The sequence below is a fragment of the Haemaphysalis longicornis genome, unplaced genomic scaffold (genome assembly GCF_048455015.1).
Source record: "Haemaphysalis longicornis isolate Haplotype H1 unplaced genomic scaffold, Haemaphysalis longicornis Haplotype H1 scaffold_1, whole genome shotgun sequence".
NCBI lineage: Eukaryota > Metazoa > Arthropoda > Arachnida > Ixodida > Ixodidae > Haemaphysalis > Haemaphysalis longicornis.
In genome coordinates, this window is record NW_027526203.1 from 302277542 (window position 1) to 302299990 (window position 22449).

The 22449-nt window shown below is 46.3% G+C and overlaps 1 protein-coding gene across 1 annotated transcript; it reads right to left on the reverse strand.

Annotated features, from left to right (window-relative positions):
* Window positions 1-71: 71 nt before the first annotated feature.
* LOC144149475 (protein odr-4 homolog) lies at window positions 72-22329 on the reverse strand. Its single transcript, XM_077681052.1, has 11 exons — window positions 21988-22329; window positions 21712-21855; window positions 19021-19116; window positions 17148-17251; window positions 16478-16514; window positions 14918-15229; window positions 7593-7730; window positions 3934-4021; window positions 1683-1865; window positions 1017-1106; window positions 72-259 (listed from the first exon to the last, which is right to left on the reverse strand). The coding sequence occupies exons 1-11, from the start codon at window positions 22087-22089 to the stop codon at window positions 192-194; spliced, it is 1362 nt and encodes a 453-aa protein (XP_077537178.1). The 5' UTR covers window positions 22090-22329; the 3' UTR covers window positions 72-191.
* Window positions 22330-22449: the final 120 nt, after the last annotated feature.

Genomic DNA, 22449 nt, shown 5'->3' on the forward strand with positions numbered 1-22449 from the left:
CACTCTCGTCCTGCGGCGCACATGACCAAATGGTGCACAATGGCAGACTCTACTACGTTTCGTGAGCAGGATTTTGTTTGTCTGTCTGTTTTATTTTGCAAACCAACCATGGACAAGGCCGATGGAACAAGAAAGAGTGGTGAGCCACAGCGATGCTCTTGCTTCTAGACATTTCCATGCTTGAAGTGGGCTCAATCCTGGAGCAACAAGTAGGAAATCCCAGCGCCAAGAGCAGCAATGGCCGCACTCGCAATGGGGACTGGAACAAAAAATTTGACAAGTGTGAAATTCCTGAACTCCTTGTAATTTAGATTTAGACACTTGTATCAGTAATGTTTAGATATGAAAATCAGTGCAATAATGCAATGGTTTTAGCAAACATAACCTACTCTAAGTATTTTTTTGCACCCTCTGGTAAAATTTCAAAAAAGAACTAAAAAGCAGCCTCTAATACCAGCTATTTGACCTGGGCAATGATGACTCATTCAGTCAATCAGACTAACAAACACTACGCTGTTTAATTCATTATGTAGAAACATAGTGGAGAAAAAAATTATTTTAGGCACTCATTTTTTATGATTCCAAATCAGCAAATGTTGCTAACTGTGTATCTTCAACACACACACCAAAAATTATATACCTAGAGTTTGGTATCTCTGCAGACCAGAACATAAATTTGCTTTTAAATAATGGGCCTCATAGTAAAATATCTGTACTTAGCTTCAAGGCAAGAAGACTAGTTATTGCTTCATACAGCGGTAGGAGAGAAAGAAAGAGAGAGAGAACCTTATTTTGTTGTTGCAACCTTGCAAGTAGGATTGGTGGTAAAGCAAAAAAATTTGAGAGCAAAAAATTTCATGCAAGTAAAAAGACATCGATTTCATTGTTTAGAAATAAACATGTTCGCTCACAAAAAGAGGGGGGGGGGGGACAACACTTGCAGAAAATTTACATCTGTCAACCAAGCGGGCCTTCGTGATTCTAATGACTCCAGAACAGAATGAGCAAGCACTCACTCAGCATATTGCGACCCCGCGAGAGTTGTTCCGTGGCTTCGGTAATGATTTCTGCTGTCTCAACGCCATCGATAACCTGCTGGTTGCTTTCTAGAAACAAAAAAAGGAAAAGTAAAGGTTAGGATATGTCACACAGACATTGTGTCAAGCAGCCATCTGGAATATACCTAAGTTGAGCTTTAAATTTAATAGGGGGGCCTAAGGCAAGGGCCCATGAAGTACTATATCTTTCTGTATTGTCAGAAAGAGCTGGCCACTACCAGAGTAATTTAGATTCAATAGTGTTACGCGGAGCAGGGATTTCATCAAGAACTATGTAGAATGATGCCGATCATCCCAGCTGTTCTGCTTCATTACATAGTGCATCTAATCACAAACATGTAAAAAGCCCCGCAAGTTCAAATCAGGGCTTAATTAACGCACCGAAACTACACCCAGGCTATGACGTGCACCACAGTGGGAGGCTATGAATTAAATTCAGACCACTTGAAGTTCTTTAGGAGTGGAGAAATCTTAGTCATTTAGCCTCTACCGGAAATACGGCATGCATAGGAGGGAACCGAAGCTGCGACAGTTGGTGGCTCATCACAGGTAGCAACGCCAGACAGATGCATTCACAGCCGAGAGGAGATGGGGCGTCACGCAGAGAGGCGAGAGGGAGTGCACCTGGAGAGTGCTCTGTGTTGAGCTCGATGTCAGCAGCAGAGACGTCGAGGCCCAGGAGCTCCTGGAGGGCTTCGAGAGAGTCCGAGGCCGCATCCCCGTGGAAGATGTAGTCGCACAGGGTCAGCCCGTGGTCACCCAGCGGGGCAAACACTCGCTTGGGGAGTTCGTGCACCAGCGAAGGGTCTGCACAAAGGGGACACCCATTCCACTCAGGGCCACCAGGTTCGCCACTGACCGTGTCTATAAATGAAGCAACTCGTCCGACACTGCTGTCAGAATATGTGCGTCCTGCAGTCAAGCCAAGTTATATCGCATTTGGGTACTTCAAAGTGTGGTTTATATCGAATAGTTCAGAAATCCCCTTGAAAATCTCATGTAATAGTATTGATGTGTTTTTTTGTAGAGAACCCTTACAATGGGGATACTCGACATAGCAAACGAAGCCTGGTTGCCGGCTGAGCCAGCATGTGCACACGGGGACACACAGTGAAAGACCGAACTAGCACAGAAAGGGAGACACGGCCAACCACAAACAAAGGATGGCAGGAGGGGCAAGGGCAAGGGCTCACATAGTGAAGGCAGGGAGGCTGGTCGGGAGGGCAAGGCTTCAATTTGTCACTGCAGGGTGTGGGAATCGCAGAGAACCGCGGCCCGCGATCCCGAGTCGGCGCGCCCTTCGGGAGAGACGCGTTGCGCTGAAACCAGTCCGGCGCTCCACTGACTCGTCGGCGCCCCCGAGGAATGGCACCACCGGTGTGTGCGGGGCATAGGCGCGCGTGTGGCGCGAACGTGTGCACGCGGAAGAAGGAGAGAGTCTCGCCGGAGGCCCGGTCGGGGCACGATCGGCGGAACAGCGCGGCGGTGGCGGATACCCTGTATCTCAAGTGGGAACTGTTATTTGTCGCGCGCCGTGAGTGCCTGCCTCCCGTTCGCAGTCACGACCCGGACGGCGTGATTCGTGAACACCGTTGAGCCTTGTGCTCGCAAGCTTTGGGAGTCCCCAAATAAACGGCTGTGCTTCGGCATTACTGTCTATATATATTGTCACAGTGCGATATAGTTTTAATGAGTACAAATGTTCTGCGACAACTTCTTTCTGGGCATCAGAAAAATAATGCACAAAACATCTAACTGCTGAGAATGGTGTTCAAGCAGGGGTGTTTCATCCATAACAAGTTGAAAAAAATCCAGATCCACTTAGTTTCTAGAGGATAACAGCATGAAAGTTATTAGGAGTGAGGCCATCTAAGACAGCATATGGTGTCTCCTTCCTGCTGCACGAAAAGTCCTGTGCTATTTTTGAGCCTGGAAACACAGCATGATAGACTGGCCCTGCTGTGTTCGCCCAGGAGTACTGTAGTCTATTTGGTGCTATAGCTAAGGCAAAACGTGCTTCACTGGCAGTGACTGAGTCCACACAAGACACGGTGCTACTCGAACCAGGAAGGTCAAACACTTCAGCTTCCCATCAAGCCCTGCGGGGTTTTGCGAAGCTCCAAGTTCTCCTTGCTCTGCGAATGCTGTTTGGCCGCATTCCATATCCATGCTGCAAACATTGTACCGTTGCATTGCATACAATGCAATATGCAGCTTTTTCATTGTCATATGGCTTACACTGAAGTCCGACGCGATCACAATTTTCGACTTCCGAGTTCAACATGTCCTGACTAAGTTTACTGTGTTGTCCTGGTAGAAATGCAAGACGAAAGATTTATGTGCTACTCAATTCCCAAACTCTGCACCAGACTGTGTTGCCGTGCGGGGAAAATAAAAGCCCACCAAAGCCCACGCAGGCTGCGCCCAAAGCCCAAAAACACTGAGGAAAGCATGCCCGCAGTATGATAATCCTTGTGTTTGTGGTATTTTGCACTCATGGTTGCTCATATACCATAAAAGGTAGGTGCCATCCTATTTACACCATTCCAGGGAGTTCTCAAATCACGCCGTGAAACGTTAATACCAGCCGGTGCACACAAGCGAGAGCAAACAATTCACTACAATGTCGCCATCTGCTCCCACTGATTACGACACAAACTGGGCACTCTGCAATGCTGTGCCTGCTAAACATGTCTCCTTCCTGCACGTAGTGTCACCACAAAAATATGCTATCTCATTGACCAGCTGCGATTCGCCGTTTAAACCAGTAAACTTCCCCAAAGCTTCCCAGCCACCTCGTTATTTCGAAGCCCTTGTCATTTGAGGTTTTACCCCCTAAAACAAGCAGAAAAGAAGACTAGCATAAGCATCATACCATGTTGCTCATCTTCTATAAGAAGCAAGTCCTCGCACTGGATCTCGCACCTTGATGTGATGCTCCGTATGGCATCTTGCTTGATGGCCTGCATGTTTGAGTAAAATTCCAATTTGAAGTTGCATGCCCACACAAAAATGTGGAAATCGTAACGGTATTTTATTCTGCTACCCCCAGTACAAGCTTAGTATGTACACGAGCTGTACAAGCTACTTCATACAGTACAGGCCATTCTATGCACTTTTACAAACCTTTGCTCTGACGTTTGTCCTTCCCACTGTGGCTAAGTTTAGCCATTTCAATGCATTCCTATGGATGCCCTGGCTACACCCCCATGACATGCTGAACGCTCCTGTCAACCAAAAGTGCAGTGGCCAATAAGTGTCACTATGCATTAGAATGTGCTAATAAATGCAGTGTCCGTGCACTGATGCATTTTGCAATTCTTCGCCAATCCGGCGTACAGCGACAAGCACGGTTACGCATAGGAACACTTGAAATCTAGACTGCCTTCTCAAAACAATGACCCATCACAGAATCCATTCAAGGTGTCGACAATCGTTGAGCAAGCTATGAGACAAGGTACAGTTAGTAATTGATGACAGTGACACGAAACGTTCTTCCCAGGTCGGTTTTTGTGCGGGGAGGGCAGCCGATTCCCACACAATTCACTGCCGACAAGCTAAGGTAAATATGGCCACAGTAAATACTGCGTATAAAGTCATGTTTACCACGATGCCATTGGAGGGCACATATGTCAGTGCAATACTACGTACTACAAGCAACTCCCAATGGCCAAAACTCTGTATGCAGTATACAATACTTGGCACTGTGCTTTTCTGCCAAATCCATTAAAGGCCAACTGCACTCAAATTTCACCTCCACCAAATTTATTTTTTATGTGTAGTAAGTACCACCAAATCAGCTGGGACACGAGTGGTAGCCCCGTAAAACGCCTCGTTAACATGGAGGCATGATGCTGCTTAAGCGCCGCTCAACATGCCGCTTGCTTGGAAAGTGTTCACGTAGCAATGCGCTATCGTTTCCAAAATGGCACAGAAGAAAAATGTGAGGTTTTCTGTGGTTCTGCGCCGCAACTGCACTTTTAATATAGATTTACGTTACTCATGGTTTTTCTAAAAACATCTTTTCTAAAAACATCTTTTTACCATTCTCACAGAATAACTCCCTGCCTATTCATTGATAAGCTTACTGCAATAATGATATCCCACAGCAGTTCCATATGACAGGGGGGGAACCTATTGGCTTTCACCTCAGGTGGCAAAACAAAGAGCAGTGATTCTTTTTTCCCTTTTTTACTGAACAATCACCCCTTTCAGAGCTCTTTTGGCTATCGCTCAACAAAAAACAGTGGTTTGCTTGTTTAGCTGGCAATCTGCCTTACCATTTTCCTCACTTTTTTTTTTTAATGTGAATGAGCACATTACAAGGTGCTCTGTTTTTCCTCCATGGAGCTAACATAGCCCCAAGCAAACTCCAAGCCAGTGCTGTTAGCACTTTTAATGTTAGCTTTGCTCAAATAAGCTATAGAATTATAGGAAAAAAGGGAATGGCCATGCGGCCCACTTGCTCATTTCCCACAACAGAACCTATGATGTCATAAGACCTGCTGTGAGATTGGCTGAGGCCGGCAAAAGCAAACGCAAATTAGGCAGGGCTCATAAGCTTGCCGAACGAGCTATTTGTGCTTAAATGTAAGGCACATTCTTTTTATAGCAGTAAGAATTGTGGGGTTAACAATTAAAGTTACGAACCAACACATAAACACCGAAGCAGTAGGTGCGGCACTTTGCCGGCTGACACTGCTAACACAGCCGTCGGACGCGCTGGAGTTGTCTGAAACAACACTGACCAGCTGACTGAAGCGGTACGGTCGCTTACGTGACCATGTTTGTCGAGTCATAGCTTAAGGTTTAGGAAACGATTAGTATGAACTGTAATAAAAAGACGGCAGGTGTAAAAGTCCGGCCAGAAGCAAAGTGCGAACACTGGCACTTCAGCAGTACTGCAGTGCCATCTATGAAAGTGGATGAAGAAATGTTTCATTTCTCAGTGAATAACGCATCGTTTGCTGCCGAACAAGCGCTTAGGGCCCTATAAAACACTAAATCTTTCGAATATAACAAACATATTTTGTCTGCATGGCCCCTTTAAGTGTCCCTTTTGCCCCTCCCATCCAGGCAACAAGGGCCCTTCCTTCCTGCACCTCCCTGTGGACAGCCATATAGACGTCGATGCAGCATTGTGCAGCCAAGAAAACCAACCAACATGTGTAGCCAACTGTGCAGCTTGTCCACAAATGAACGAATACCCAGTTCCTACTTTGACACAGAGCCAATGCCCTAAGGCAAAACAGGCAGAAATTTCTCCTTTTCATTCTGCTCTTCCTATTCCTTACTTTCTTTCTTTTTTGTTTAGGTACAAGAAAAAAATTATCCTAATGATCCTTGTTTACCTGACACTTCCATCACCACTTGGCTGTACCACGACCTCAACCAATGGGAAAAGAATCTGCCGCATTTGTATCTAACTAATGCTCAGTCCTTATTATATAATAAGCTTTCCTTTCTCTGTTTTGAAGTCACTATCCCAGTTGTGAGGACTTTCTCAGTTCTCCTGCCTCGTTTGCACATGGCTGGGACTGACCAAATAGCAGGGGCAGCCATGTTGGTCAGTGGCATGGTCACAAGTGTGCTAGCTCCCTTGACGGCCGTACGTTACATGCAGTCCCCACTGTCCTGCATGAGATGCCAACGAGGACACTGGTGGGCAGCCTCGCTCACTGGCTTCCTGTCGGTGCCCCAACTGCCTCTCACCAAAGAATTCCCTCTCCACCGAGCCCAATCTGGACATTTGTGTCGATTGTGCAAGAGCTCCACTTGGATATTGCCTTGGTGCTGATTGAAACACGAGCAATGTCCCCACAGCTATGAGATAACCAAGTCTGAAAGCAATCTCAAGATGCATTCCATCTTGCGATGAGCGACAGTCCAACGCTCGTTGTATTACCTGTACCTCTTCGACAAAAGTCACATTTTCTTGCTGCAGCACACAAGTCTGTCTACACTGCAAGAGTATCTGGACAGAACTATTTGAAGTACAGCAAGCTGTTTACTGCTCTAGCGTAACTGGTTGGGGTCATATCCCCGCGACCCCGTATGCTAGCCTACACATAACACCCATGGTTCGAAGAGCAACAGCTCCACAGCACCAGATGTACACAGGACAGAGCCTTTTGACACACTGACTTACGAGAGTCGGTCCTTCCTGCTACTGCGTGTGCAGCATTGTGCTGCCCCCTGTTGGCAAGCTAAAAAAACTTGTCGTGAAACATTGTGGTAACGCCTCGTACAGGCATAACGGCAATAACAGGCCACTGACTCACACTGCAGAAAAAAAAGCCAAATGTTGCAAGCAACATTACAGCAAAGTTGACATCGTGACACATTTCCACCTGTTACCTTTAGTAAATTTTCTCTTGCGTAAAACAAATATGTGACATTGGTACGAGTACCCAAAGCTGGCAAATACTTAACACACTTTAGGAAGAACTTGGCCGTCACACGAACTGCCGGATGACTTCTGTCTCCCCATGTTCACCTCAAAGCACACCCACATTCACCCTCGGTGTGGCTCACCTTGACGGCTTCGTGGACAGTGGCCTTTGCGTGCACAAACCCCCTGCACTGGATGGTCCCCGCTATGGCCATGCTGGCCCCACAGGCTGTGGGACCCTCCACCTGCCCGCTGCATGAGCCACCACTCCTGGCACTGTCCTGCACCCCGCCACACCACACTAGGTCAGTGGAAGCGGTCACAAAAAAGGTACAAGGACCGGCCCCCTTCACCCACACTTGCCATGCCTATGCCATGTGTCCTTGTACCACAATCAATGCATTAAATTCATTCCAGAAAATAACACTTCTTAGAAATCGTTCTACACTTTTCTTTTCTTCTCTTTTCTTTTCTTTTTTTTTGCATGTCATATCAGTGTGGTATTAGGTCTGTTCCACGACTACCTGCAAAAGCCCCATGCTCTGGCCGATATTAACTGTTTTATAACATTACATGTACCTTACAGCGGTGTATTCGAAATCAGCCTTGATAACTTCATTACTTCAATCCGTTCTTTTTTTTTTTTTTTGCAATAACAAGCCTTTTTTAGCAGAGGTTCACGTTGACAGCACCAATGTTCAAAAGTCAAACGCACCATGCCCGAGGGCAGTCATGGCACACAAAAATAACAAAGGGCGGACACATTTCACAGATAACCAGCCCCAAGCCTGGGGCGGCAGCTTTTTACATCATCAAAAAATGCAACTTTTGGTGGCATTCTCTTTTTGCATGCTGGGTGCTGTTGTCATGAGGGAGTCTAAAAAATTACCAACCAGTTCTGGGGCAAGTTCGTCAGGCAAGTAAATACAGCATTGTCAGAGGGATGCACAGCGGCATTAGACCACCAATCGCCACATTAGGCCGCAACCACATGCAGCGTATTTTCGGCGTTTTGACTCGTCGACGATGCCCGCGTCGTTGACGCGCGTCACCAAAATGCATGGAGTCGCGAGCTGACGCGCGAGCAACGTTGATGCCTATGCTTGCCAGACATCGGTGTCGACGCAGCGCGGGAAAGCATCGGAAAGCAGGCGGCAGCCTCCGAGTTTCCAGTCCGTCTCGTGATTTGTGGTCATTCCTTTCAGCAGAAAACAGCCAATTTCTTTTTAATTTGCAGTAATCGGCTGCCTTGAGACAAATTGCAAGCTATTTCTGTTCGAAAGCGCTCATCCATTTGTGGCTTGTTCGGCTTTCATCGGGGAGATCGGGGATCCGCGATAGCTTTGTGCGAGTTAAATAAGGGAGCTCTGGCTACATCGCGTGTAGTATTAGCATGATGGGGCTCGTCTTCAAGATCGGTGCGCGACGAGCAAGTGTTATAGACGCCAGAGTTCTAGCGGCGCATTCCATTTCATTTGCGGCTACCGTGGCTTGCATAGGGGAAACCGTGGATGTGCGATAGCTTTTTGTGACTGAAATAAGGGAGCTTTGGTTACATCGCTTGTAGTACTAGCATAATTGGCCTCGCCTCCAAGATCAGTGCGCAAGAAACAAGCGTTCACACTGCCCAAATTTCTCAAATACGGCCAAAACAAAACACACCCAACAATCATCGTTGGCAGCCTCAGTTATTATACCCTATTCCTCGCCTCTACTACGTCTCCTGGCATGGTCGAGAGGTTGGGTGTTGGGCTTCTGTTTCGAAAGTCCATGACTTCAACCTTGACAAAACCTTGCTGGGTTGTTTACTTGTTTTTATTTATTTATTTTATTTTATTTTATTTTTTGCGGGGAGGGTTTCATCAGTTTTTTTCTTGCATGGTAGACAAGGGGTGCCGAGTACCTTGCCTTTTAATCTACAAGTGACGTTTGACTCTAACCTCAGTAGCAGGGCAGCACTGAAATTTGTTTTGCTTACGCTTTGAATTCATGAAGCAGTCCGTACATAACGTCAAGGTAGAGCACCAACTGTTGCAAGGAAATAAATTGTTCGATGTGCATTTTTAACTAAGCTCTCTTATTTTGTTGAGATTTGATGGTGATGACCTGAAATATATTTTGCAGCATTTCAAAATTCGCCTGCAAGCATTCATACCAATAAATAAAGTAAGGAATGTGTATTTTTTATGGCAAATCTAGGTTCCTGGTTACTGCATTCACACAATTGGAAATAACTGCTAATAAACGATCAAAATAATCTTGAAAAGGATGGCAGAGTTCATACAAATGTGTCCACCAACGCACATCGATGTGGCGGCTGACGCGTGACTTCGCCAGTCTTATGCGGTTACTCGCCCTCCCCTGCTTGTCTGCACGGTGCCGCTGAACGACGCCGACACTCGCACGATGCGTGATTTCGCGTCCATGTTGTTAGGGCTTTATAGTCTTTGTTCAACTTAGGCTGTGGTGCAAACGGTACTAAGCATCACTGTAGTCAGCAGAGGCCCATTCACAAGCCGTAAAAACCCATGTTAAGATACGGAAACAAAAAATACTATTGCCTCACTATACTGGGCATACTAAACTAAAGCTTTTCGGCTATCAAGGCTATGACTTTGGCCATACTGTCCTGTTTTTGGCATCAAAATTTTGGCACGAGGGTTTCAACCGAAGCCAAGGAAGAATGCAAAGAAGAAAGCCTTCTGTGAAAAAAAGACTTATAATTAGGGGTGTGCGAATATCAATTTTTTAATTTCGAAGCGAATTCGAATAATAAAAACAAAGTTCGAATCGAATCGAATATTTTTCGAATATTTTTCGAATACGAATACTTATTGTTTTTTGCAAAATTAATGTTTTCACCATCTAGAGACAAAAACTGCAACTTTATTGCACAACAGTAAAATTAGGAGTTACACAATACCATTGCACTCAACAGGTTAAGGTCTGCACTCACTTAAATGTTAACATGGAGAAAGGTTAACTGCTCGACATGTTCGGGGTGCAGTGACAACCTCCTGCTCGTACCACTTTACCAGATACCGAAAACAGCCGCTCACTTGAGACACTACTGGCTGGCATGCCCGAGCCCGTGCACATTGCCGCGCGCTGATACAGTAAAATCTTGATGATACTAATCTCGCGGGACTGCGAAAAATATTCGTATCATCCGAAATTCGTATGAACCAACAGACCAAAAAATTTAGCGCTGAAAAAAGTTTTCGTTTATTTCTTTTCCTACTTTCGCGTGAAGAAATTCGTGATTTTTTCTGCTTTTTTTAACCCCCGTGCCAAGCGTGAACCGCATGGTGCGTTTTTGCACGCGATTCGCTCGCCTCGGCTCTGCGAGCGCTGTATTTTCACGCCCACATCGACGATTTCGCGCCCGCGCTGGCGCCTACCTCGGTCAGAAAATGACGCACGACGCGCGCGGCAGAATGGAGGAGCCTGACTACTTGCGATGAGATCGAGACAGCCGGCTTGGCTCCGCCAGAGATGGTTAGGCTTAGCACCCCAGCAAATATTTTATGGGCGCTTTTACTAGCGGCACGGATGATGTTTTATAGTACCGTTTTCGCATGCATTATGAGCTCCTTTACCGCACAAGCAACTTCGTGTCTCCCTTGAGCCGTATTTTAAAGAGCGGTTAGAAGCGGTCGCTCGAGCGCCCGCGCCACTTCGCGGCTGGAGCCGACGCCATGTTGACGCCGCCGGCCGCGCCGCGCGCAGCGTGGGGGTGGTTCCGCGGCGGTGTCAGCGCGTTGGGCGTGCGCTGAGCGCAGAGCGTTTTCGCGAGCAGAAAACAACAGCCCGGCCGTTTCTGGAGAAAGAGTGACAAGTAGGGGAGCGAGAGCCGTCACTTGCTCGTTCGGCAGTCGGGTGCCTCGCCGGCTCATTCGTATCTTCCGCCGGGCCGCGCAGGTCCGTTTGTAACAGCCGAAATTTTTCCCATTGCAAACGATGCAATTTCGCCGGGACTTTTCGGAAATTCGTATCATCCCGAAATTCGCACCCCCAGAATCGTATCATCGAGAGTCCACTGTAAATAAACACCGATACAAACACGCTCTGAATTTTTTTTTTTTTTTTAGTTTTAGGTGGTTCGAATATTTCGAACAATAAAAGTGTCGTTCGAATCGAATCGAATACCAAAAAATTCGAATCGAATATTCGAAGTTTCGAATATTCGCACACCCCTACTTATAATTTAGCTTTGTGGCATGCAAAATACATTTCTAGCATATTCAGTTATTTTCAGTATGGGTTGTACAGCAACAGAATGTTGGAGCCTAAGTGAGCACAGGTGCTATGCGCACTCACATTTGATAAAACAGCTTCTAGACACCCTCAAAGAACTGGGCACTGGCACAGACAAAAGTCAGCTGTATGCGCAGACTGGAATGCCTCACTGTGCCATCTGCCTCGTTACACGATCTACACCCTGTGTGTACTCAACCCCTTAATAATATCTTCAGCAGCAATGAAACTGGACACAAGCTACGCAAGCCTTTGTAGCACCCGCAGTTTACCCAACACAATCTTCCATTGCATCTACATGAGAAAGTGGCCACTCCATAAGGGGACACTAAAGACAAGTGAACTGCACGAGTCAAACAATACGCCCAGTCTACAAATACACTATTCGTGGCAAGGACGACCGTTTGATGGGCTAGATTTTCTGCTCCAACATCTCTTATGGTACATAATATTGTAACGTGGCGGCAGAGCCAATGACTTGAACGATGGTTGAAGGATGAGCAACAATCTATTTACAGAATGTGGAATGCGGCCATAACCGCGTGCGCTGGGACCCAACCACTCCTTCGTCGCCCTCGTCGTCTGCTCTGATGATCAATCAACACCATCATCGTCATTCGTGGCGGCAAGCGATTCGTCTGCATTTCTCATCGCACGCTCATCCGCATTCATTCGCCAACGGGCGTCGGAGTCGACCGGGACGGTCGTTTCGACCGGCGGGGTGATGTCACGCGACGTGGCGGACAATCCCCGTGGCGCCATGGCCCACCACCAAGGATGGTGGCGACGAAGAAGAGCTGTGTGCGCCGCGCTGCCAGGCCGGGCTCCGTTTTGGCATTATGTAAATAGTTCTTTAACCATTATGTAAATACATCGCTTCATCGCTACATGGTCCGTGTCATCTGCCGCCACGTAACAATATCTTAGGTGGCATGTACTGCTGCTGTACTGCAGAGTGGCGTGACCTGTTGACGACTCTTGCGCCACTGGGTGAGGTGAGCATGTGCTGCCCTGTGAGTTTGAAACGCTGTGTGAATATTGGGACTCGTGCGGAACGAAAAATCCAAGGTTGTAATCGCTGGCCAATACACCTACGAGGGTATGTGCTACTGTCCTTGTTTGGTTAAACATTGAGTACCCCTAACATTGAGCCTACTGGTGTACCAAGTAACGTCAAACTCATTATACGTCAAGCTGCGAGTACCAGTGTTAACGCCTTCAGACCCAACGTTTGGAAAATCCCGGGAAAGCACTGGCCCATAACACCTCTGTCGGTTTGTACTACATGGCACAGACAATGAGAAATTTAGGAGCTGTTTTGCTTTTAATGAGAAATTTAGGAGCTGTTTTGCTTTTACAAATGCTGGATGCCGGCTTTTTCACTTAATGGGCCATTTACTGCTATCATAGCCTTAAAGGAGCCATGAAGACAAAATGCAAGTTTGTGTTATTTGAAAGATTCCGACCGTGTTTTATAGTGCCCCCAGCGCTTGTCGGAATGCAAACTATGCTTTATTCACGGAGCAATTAATTAATTTAAGTTAAAATTTTGATTTTCACGCTAAATCGTGCATTTTCGTGGTCTGCAATGACATCACAGGAACCAACCGCTCTGCAGCCGATTGGGAAGCCTTGTTTACCGTTAGTGAACCTAGATGGCGCCAGCATACCGTGGCAAGCCGTTTTCTGCCTTTGGTTTGTTTTTGACCATACTTAAACCTGGCTTGCTATTGTTCAGGAAGAAAATAATCGTTTCATGAAACATAGTGCTCACTCGACAAACATGGTCAAGTAAGACACCGTTGCTTGCGTCAATCGGATAGTGTCGCCTGAGACAACCCCAAAGCCCCACAGTCCTGTGCAGCTAAACCAAGCATAGTGCGTGCAGTACCAACAGCAATACGCATCGGTACTTCTATGTTTACGTGTGCTTTCGTAACTTCCACTGTTTGTCCCACCATTCTTATGGCTTTAAAAAGAATGTGCCCTAAATTTAAGCGCAAATAGCTCGTCCGGCAAGCTTATAAGCTCTGCCTAATTTGTTTGCTTTTGCCACCCTCCGCCAATCGCAGAGCTGGCTGGTATGACATCATAGGTCCTGTAGCGGGAAATGAGCTAGTGAGCCGCATGGCCATTCCCTTTTTTCCTAATTATGTAGCTTATTTGAGTGGAGTTTACGTTAAAAGCGGTGTCAGTACGATTCTAACGAGGCAATCTTTTGAATGAACCAAACTTGTGTTTTCTCTTCATGGCTCCTTTAAGAGTAAATTTACATACAAGGCTCTGAACATTCGAAAAATGCACCCGGCCACTTTCTGTCAGCTGTGTTACCAGCTAAGAGACTAGAGTTTTGCCATAGCTGTGATTTGTGACAATGGTACTCCCCATCAGAAGGAATTCTAAAGCATGCAAGCAGCTTCCACCATTAGGTCAAAGTCATGGAAGCTATAGAAGGTTAATTATGTGCATTGAAACAATAACATATTTTACACTCCAACCAGTCTCGACGTCCCTCTGCCAGACCACAGAAAATGTTCACATGTGCTTTTTTTTTATCGACGATATCGTTCATGCGCCTGCCCCACAGCTATGGTGTGATGTTTCACAAGAACAGTACAAATACTAAACTCTTTCCCATCAATATGCCATCTGTTGTGGTTGGCTGCTAATCTGAGCAGAGAGGACATTTCAGAAATGCACTTGTTAAAAATTTGCTTCTTCTTAGCACTGACTTTGCTCCTAAGCAAGGGAAGTCCTAAGAAAAGAAGGATTGGAAACCAACCCTCATATATTCAGTCGCACTGGAAACAAAGCAAAAAGGATGACACAGCAGAGTAAGTTGCAAAGATATCTGTGGCAGATGCACGGTGAAGAGGCTTGCCAAGCAGACCCTTTCATCCTATCCAAAGGTACAGAGCATGTCATGGACTAGTGAGAAAGCATACAGGCCTGCCAGCATGACAGGTGTGAGCCACATACCATTGGCCCATCTTCTCCAGCTGCCAAATAGCTTTGTGAATGCACACCTCTGTGCATTAATTCACACACACACTGAAGGAGTGTGGTTGCCACAGCAAATTTTTTTGGCACACCAGGAAAGTTTTACCAGAAGCCATTTGGCACATGAGCAGTTTTCACCGCTACAAGAGCTCCTAGCTGGCACAATAAGAAAGGCAGTAGAGCCAGCAGGCAGAGCATCTTGGCACCCTACCAGGGGCAGCAGCAAGTCGATGAGGAAGAGGCTCTGCGGGGAGGCGTCCTTGGGGGCACGGGAGGAGCGGCGCCGATCACTGGCGGCGGCCAAAGGCTCGTCGGGGGGCCGGGCCTCCCCGTTGAGCAAAGCGAGAGCGTTGTGCAGGCCCCGCACAAAGGGCTCCAGGCCCGTCTGGATCTGGCGCAGCAGGCTCTGGCGGCAGCGCTCCTCGCTCAGGGCCACCCACAGGTCCAGGCTCAGCGACGCCTCCAGCCGGTGCCACCCGCCCGCCCCCATCGCAGGCTTCCAGTCGGCCGGCCGCGCCGTGCACTGCCCCACGCACACACAACCGGGCCCCCACTCATGCTCCAATCGTGGCAACTTTACGACCAAAGTAAAACCTAACAGAACAAAAGGGGCCGGTGAGCGCTGACAAAATGTCATTGATCAATTCCTGTTTTGAGATTTCGGACCGAAGCCGACTGGTAACTAAGTGTAAACATATTTCCTCACCTTCGTTGTGAACTGCCTCGAGCCCAACATATGTGACCTGTATACGAATTTAGTTCACCATATCCTGCCCGAGCCTCTGCTCAAGACAACGTGGTGCACACGAATAACCCCCCCTGGTTTAGGAAACAGACCCAGCCAAGCACTGCCACTCCAGACTGTGCAAACACTTCTCAATTCAGCCTCTGGTTCATGAACCAGTTCAATATAGAGCAGCATGGATGCCAGACAGAACCAGCCCTACTATTGCAACCTACTTCTGCACTTTCTGCCCTGGAGGAGCAATAAACTCCAGGACAGACAGCTGCTGCCTACTTTTTTGTTCTCACTAATCCTGCTGCAGACAAAAACAAACAGCAGTTTACATTATTCAAGTGTTTGGATGAGTTGCACTCCTTTTGCCGCCGGGAATAATGAAGCGGATGCTACAATCCTTTGTTTGTCACGCATTTCAAGCAGTCCAACACGAGCATGCCACCCCCTTGTCTCAGAGGAGACTTCAGACTGCTTGAAGCAGCCTATCCAGGACTGGTAAATCATGGATTCCACCACACAAAAGGTGCAGGTTTCATAAATTTGTGCAGCAGGCTACCACCTCAGCACCCCATCAGAACTGTTATAGCAACAACTCCCTGCACAGTTTTTAATGCCTGCAAAACATTCAAGTAAATGCAATTCAGCAGCACGGTGCAATCAGGGCCTTATAGACGACAAAATATGAAGCCCTGAAAAAACTGCCGCTCGCCATTTCCAGCTCAATGAATTTGCAATTCCTAGCATGACACAAAATACACCAAGGTTCAGGCTGTAATAGGAACCAAAAAGGAGTTTTTGAACGCAAACTTGCCAGAATTGGTTCATAAAATGACATAGTGGCAGCATTTTGTGTTGCCCCATTCAGGCAATTACAATAATACTGGGAAATGCTACGCCTCATTACTACTATCAAACAGTACTCTTTTTTTTTCCCCAAAAAAATTGCAGGCAAAACTCGTAATAAAATTACTGACAATTATTTTTTTTCCTCAAGCTTTACAGCTTAGTACAACAAGTGAACAGTAAACTTACCTTGTGGTCGAAGATGTCAAATGTCCTACATGTTATCCTGGCAGAGGTGTTGAAGAAATTTTCTTGCTCCAGTTTTATGGCCTACTTTTCATGCACCACCATCATAACACAAAACATACTGCAAAGATTATGGAAGCAAGGCCGATTCGGAAAAGTACATCAGCGTTTTCTGTCACTTTAACCCTTCCCGGTCTGGACCTTCTTACCCACTTGTGAGAAAAGCCACCCAAGTTGGTGTACCCCAACAGCGGATCGCTATGGCCGTGTCGGGTACGGCCTGACAACGAACCGCAAAGGGCTAATTAGCAGCTAACACTGCTTAGCTCACTACCAAATGCTAAGGTGGCCACACGAGGGATATAACATACACACATAACAAACCTCCATAACACTGGATACAGTAAATTATGTAATGCTGGGAAGAAGGACATCAAGTTAATGCAACTTTTGATTACATAAACAGCCTTCTTATCACACTACACTGTTGTGTGGCCAAGGTTACCTCAATGCCCTCTGCTTAGCTGACCTAGCAATTACGAAGTAATCGCCCATGAGGATCGACAAGTGCGTAAAAAAAACGAGAGAGAGAAACCCTTCAGGAATATTCTGCTGTACAAACAAATTCCGGACAACACAACTGCGTGCCGTTTTAATTTCAAGAAAAGGATACTTCCTAGTCAAAGTGCAGATCTGAAGCTGGATTCGATCGGAAACATCTGCACTCAGCGACATCTTCTGGTCCTTGGCAATGACTTTGAACACAGCAAACAACACCTGGTCGCACACACACAAAAGGCAATCACATCAGCAATAAACACAACAAAACAAGAGCTCTGTGCCAGGGGCACGCAAGCAGCTCCAGCACGTCCACCAAACACCTTCCGAATAAAAAAGGAAGTGCAGGCAATATGTTATCACCTTCCTTTCAGTACCATGGCTAACAGCACATCTGCTCATACAATGTATCAAGGATATTTATACTGCCTGAAGATTACAATACAAAGCAAACGGCTTTCGCCAGGTGTGCACAACAACTATGTGTTAGCACACCTTTATCATTAATTCGTTCCTGTTCTTGTCTGTAGAAATAGATGCGGAAGTAGCCTCTCTGAGGCTGCGTGTACGATCTCATTTATACTCCGAGGTTTTCCATGGCAGGAGGTATAATCGTGACACATTGAAATACGAACAACAGAGCACGTGGTTTTCTGTACATGCCGCACATACTGGCGACGGGCCACGTGTGCGCAGTACGAACAACTTATAAGAGTTCGCGACCAGCCTTGGTATGGAAAGACCATAGTCTTTCCATCGACTGTTCAGCACTCAGCACAAAATAAAGAAACAAAGGAATATGACTGCGTGTGCCGATTTCACTAAGCGCAGCGATGAGTTAGATAACGCTCGCGTGAGCGGGTGCCGTACGCAGCGGAAAGACACACCAAAACACTCACACACCGAACGATGGTCTTTCCATACCAAGGTTGGACACAAACTCTCGTAACTTGTTCGTATTGCGCTTATGCGGCTCGTCGCCAGGATGCGTGGCATGTACTCAAAGCCACGCACTCCGTTGTTTGTATTTCAATGTATCACGCTAGTACATCGGAAGGGTAACACATTTACACAACCATCATTGACTGCAGCAATGAATGTGCAAGATGATTGAGACTGTGCAGATCACTTGCTTCGCGGAGCATGTATTCTCGTCTCTGCCTCCTGCACACCTTCTTTTATTTCACCCGGTCAAAACACGCCCTCCTGAAACGCCGTTTCGGACATCGTCCCGTATATCTCACACTCGCCCCTTGGCGGCGATAAAGTGCCGCACGACGGCGATGAGCAGCTCATTCTTCCCCCACACCGTCACACTTTGGAATGCGATCCCGGATAACACTGCTTCATGCAGCGACTGCACAAAATTTCGTGAGAAACTAACCCATAACAGCAACCAAAATGATGCCACCTAAACACCACACTTGCTTTCGTCATCTCTCTCTCTTTTTTTTAGTCTTCTTTGTTTGTCTTGTTATTACACTGCTGTAAAATTTATTCTTAGTCTTGCTGTTGTCACTGGAGTGTTCACTCCTTCTTTTTATTTCCTTTTCGTGTTGTTTCTTGTTAAAATGTGTGATCATTGTCACTTTTTTAGATGTTACAACCTCGACGTACGCCTTGTCACTTGAGTGTTAATTTCCTTCCTTTTTATTTCCTTTTTTGTTGTCCCTTGTTAAAACTTGTGATCATTGTTCCCTTGTTAAAACTTGTGATCATTGTTACTTTTTTATGAACTTGTTGAAACTTTAATGTACGCCGTCACTTGAATGTTCATTCCTGTCTTTTTCATTTCCTTTTATGTTGTTGTTCCTTGTTACCTTTTTCTGATGCTGTTGCAACCTTGATGTACGCCCCCCCTTATGTAATGCCTCCGGGCCCTTAAGGATGAATAAATGAAATGAAATGAAATGAAAGGCTTTGTGCAAAGCTCTTAGGTAGCATGTACACAAAGGCAAGCAAGCAAGTCATCACTCCTTGAGGCTTACCTGTCTCAGCTGAGCCTGAGCAGCTGCCATCTGATCAGGGGGGCCCACAGCATACAGCCCAAGCACATCCATGCCCCCTGGGAGCATCCGTGTGACCTACCACAGCACAACCAACCAGGGAAGGTCAAACTAGATGGCACAGATCGATTCAATTGCTGCATTAATACATGCGTGTTTCCAGTCCAGTAATATAAGTACAGCACGAGGCTACAAGGCCACTGGAGCCATAGCCAGGATCTCCTGCTAGTCGGTTGGCCAAGTCTAGTCAGTTACTGAACACCGCAAAGTGAACAGCACAATGGAAACAAGGATGAGAAACAGGGAGACAAGTATCTGTGTTGCTTTCTCTGTGCTCCCCATCCTTATTGCCGTTGCACCATTTGTTTCAAGATTAACAAATCATAACATGATTTTAAAAGCATTCGAATATTCGAGGCTTTACGTGCCAAAGTTACACCTCAGCTATGAGGCGCACTGTAGAGGCGAGCTACGGATTAATTTAGACCTCCTTTAGATCATTCATATGCGTCAAACACAGGTGCCTTAGTTTTTCACCTCCATCGAAAAAAAAAAAAAAAACAGTGTTGCTGAAGCATGACTTAGCCTCTGAAATAAAAAAACATTTTTTTTACGGCGCTAATGCAAAAACACATGAAACTCATGACAGTCATGTACTTTTGATATCCACTGTTCCTCACATCACTAGAGCCGTGGGTGTCCAAAATCTTTTTTCTCCGAGGACACCTGTAGGCTATGACAAGACTTTCACTGCAAAATATCACAACTACGGAATCCGCATAGTGCTGGGACGTGTCTAAAACTGCCAAATGAGTCAGCCTCCGCTAAGCTAAGCTAATAGGTTTTGAGGGGGGTGGCGGGGGTAAGAGGGGGAGAAAAGGGCCTAAAACTGTCTGGCGTGGGGTCATTAGCGCACCCAGGATTTTTGTCTAGGGGGGGGTTTGAAATTTTCGCAACAAATATAAAATATGATAATATATAAATGCAAAAATGTAAAAGAACAAATATAAAGACAAATGTAAGTAATACAAAAAAATAAAAATAAATAACCACAAGGAATAAAATATATAAAACTATAAAGAGCAGCCGAGTTTTTATTATTTTTTGCGCGAAAAAATTACGCATTAAATCAGCCGCCATAACCTATACAATTCGCCTGCAGAAGAGATATAATAATGGATGCACCTTCACGTAAAAAAAGAAGATACGCGAAGCCTTTTGCCACTGCCCGAAGCCCCGAACCCAAGTTTGGAAGTAGAATTGGAAGGAAGGGATGACGGAAGATGAGGTTGGGGAGGAAATACAATTAATGCCTTCTTCACTGGTGAAGTCATGGCAAGAGTAAAGCACGAAATCTGTTCGTATAGGCTGCCACAATTTGCACTGAACAGTCAAATTAACACATATTTCTGAAAGCCTATTCAACAAAACATCATTGTTATCCGTGATCCCAGGTTTTCGTAACTGCGCACGAAGCGTTGCTGTCTTCCTCACTATAATGTTACAAACTCAGGCGATATATATAAAGGAAAACCGAACCTTTTTTTATTCAACGGGAGAGGGAGGGCTCGTGCAGTGCTTATTATTGAAGGAAAAACAGTTGTTTAAGCTTTCGAATGAAACAAAGCAACTTCAATCTGATCTTGTTAGATTTAATTTGAGGCCAGAAGGCAAACTCGACATTACTGAGTCCCAACCTATTGGAAATTTCAGCGTCTTTTTTATTAGAAGGCGACGAATTATTCAAATCTTGTGATGGAAGTTCCGCACAGAAGTTCAGAAAGTGGTATAATCTGGCTCTACAAAAATTGTGTGACGATTTGCGGTTTAGCGTGGGCTATGAGGCGTGCCGTAGGGGGGAGGGGGGCTACGGAATCATTTAAAACCCCCAGGGATTCTTAAGCATTCAGAAATTTTCTGTCCAGGGACACTTTTTGTGTCACTAAATTTTTTTCTCATTCTTTTTCTTAAACTACTTCAAGTTATACGCAAGTTGGTCCGCACTGTCTTAAAAGCACAATCCTAAAAGCTCGTGCTCTAGTTTTATTTTTTAATGCGGTCATACAATATTCTTCTTCGGGATGTAACTGCTAATGTCCAATAATAAAAGCTTCCGAGACTACACACTGCGCTCGGTGAACTTCGGTTTCGGTTCGGTGGGAGAGGCGTGCGGAGGGGGTTGGGTCGACGGACATCTGGGGGGGGTTACAACCCCCAAAACACCCCCCGTGGGTGCGCCACTGCGTGGGGTGCCGACACGTTATCAGGCCCTCAGCCTCCGCAAAATCTTCACATTGAAGCTAACGCTTTTTACAGACTACCGCAGATCCTGCGCCCCTTAACTACCTTGCGGACGCCCATTTAACTAGTTAGCATTTTTATAGGCACTGCAATAAATTTGCCCCAAAAGTTGAAGGCGACAGCACCTTTTTTCTAAATAAATGGTTAGCTCCTTCAACATTTAACCACGTTTTCACGAAGTGAAGCGAAAGTTGGAACTTGGGTCCATATGCCAACTTTCTCGACAACAAAAGCACATGCAAATCTGTGAAATAAGTTCAGCCACCTTCGTTGCATTCACGCTCACGCAAGTGTGCTGTCCAAACAACTCATTCGCTCGTCATGCGCACAAAATCAAGAGGATAAAAAAAAACGATGCGCAACACGGCCGACCTGCTTGGCATGCTGGCAAATCCAGGCCTCCTCAAGTTCAGCGTGGTCCGACTTGTGCGACTGCTTCACGTCGCCTTCCTCCCGCGGCTCGTCTTTCTTGGGTGTACTGGCAATGTGCACGACAATGTCACGTTGCTGCGTGCTCTGAAAAGGGGCAGAATGGGGGCGATCGGCGGACGAAACATGACAGCATGCTCTCTAGCTGTGTTAGGAAGGCGCTGCTCGGCAGCAATACCCGAAAAAGGTAGGAACAGCACAGCGAGTCATTAACCTTACCTGCCCGATGATAACGCCAACTGTCAACGACGAACTTTTCGCCTGAAACAGCTCGTTGATCAGTTTTTGCACATGATCATCATACGCTACCGTTCTACCCATTTTAAGTTAGCTGAAACGCGCTGTTCACTGGACACATAAAGTTGCACTCGGTTTCGGGCCTCCGCCGCAGGTGTAACCAAGCAGCTGGTAAGGAGCCGTTGCCGCGTGCTTGACGTCTACGCCGTCTACGCCATCGGGAAATGCACCATCCTCGGATTTACCACGTTACAACGTTGGTTTCTCGGAGCGGGTGCGAGCAGGATTGGGCCATTAAGGAGGCTATGACGGCTATGACGACTATGATTGGGCCGTAGCCGACCAATAGCCCTCTTACGATTGGACATTGGCCTCAACAGCCTCCTGTATACTTAGAATGCCAGTTCCATCCCGCCGAAACTTAATGAAGCATCCCGTTAGCTG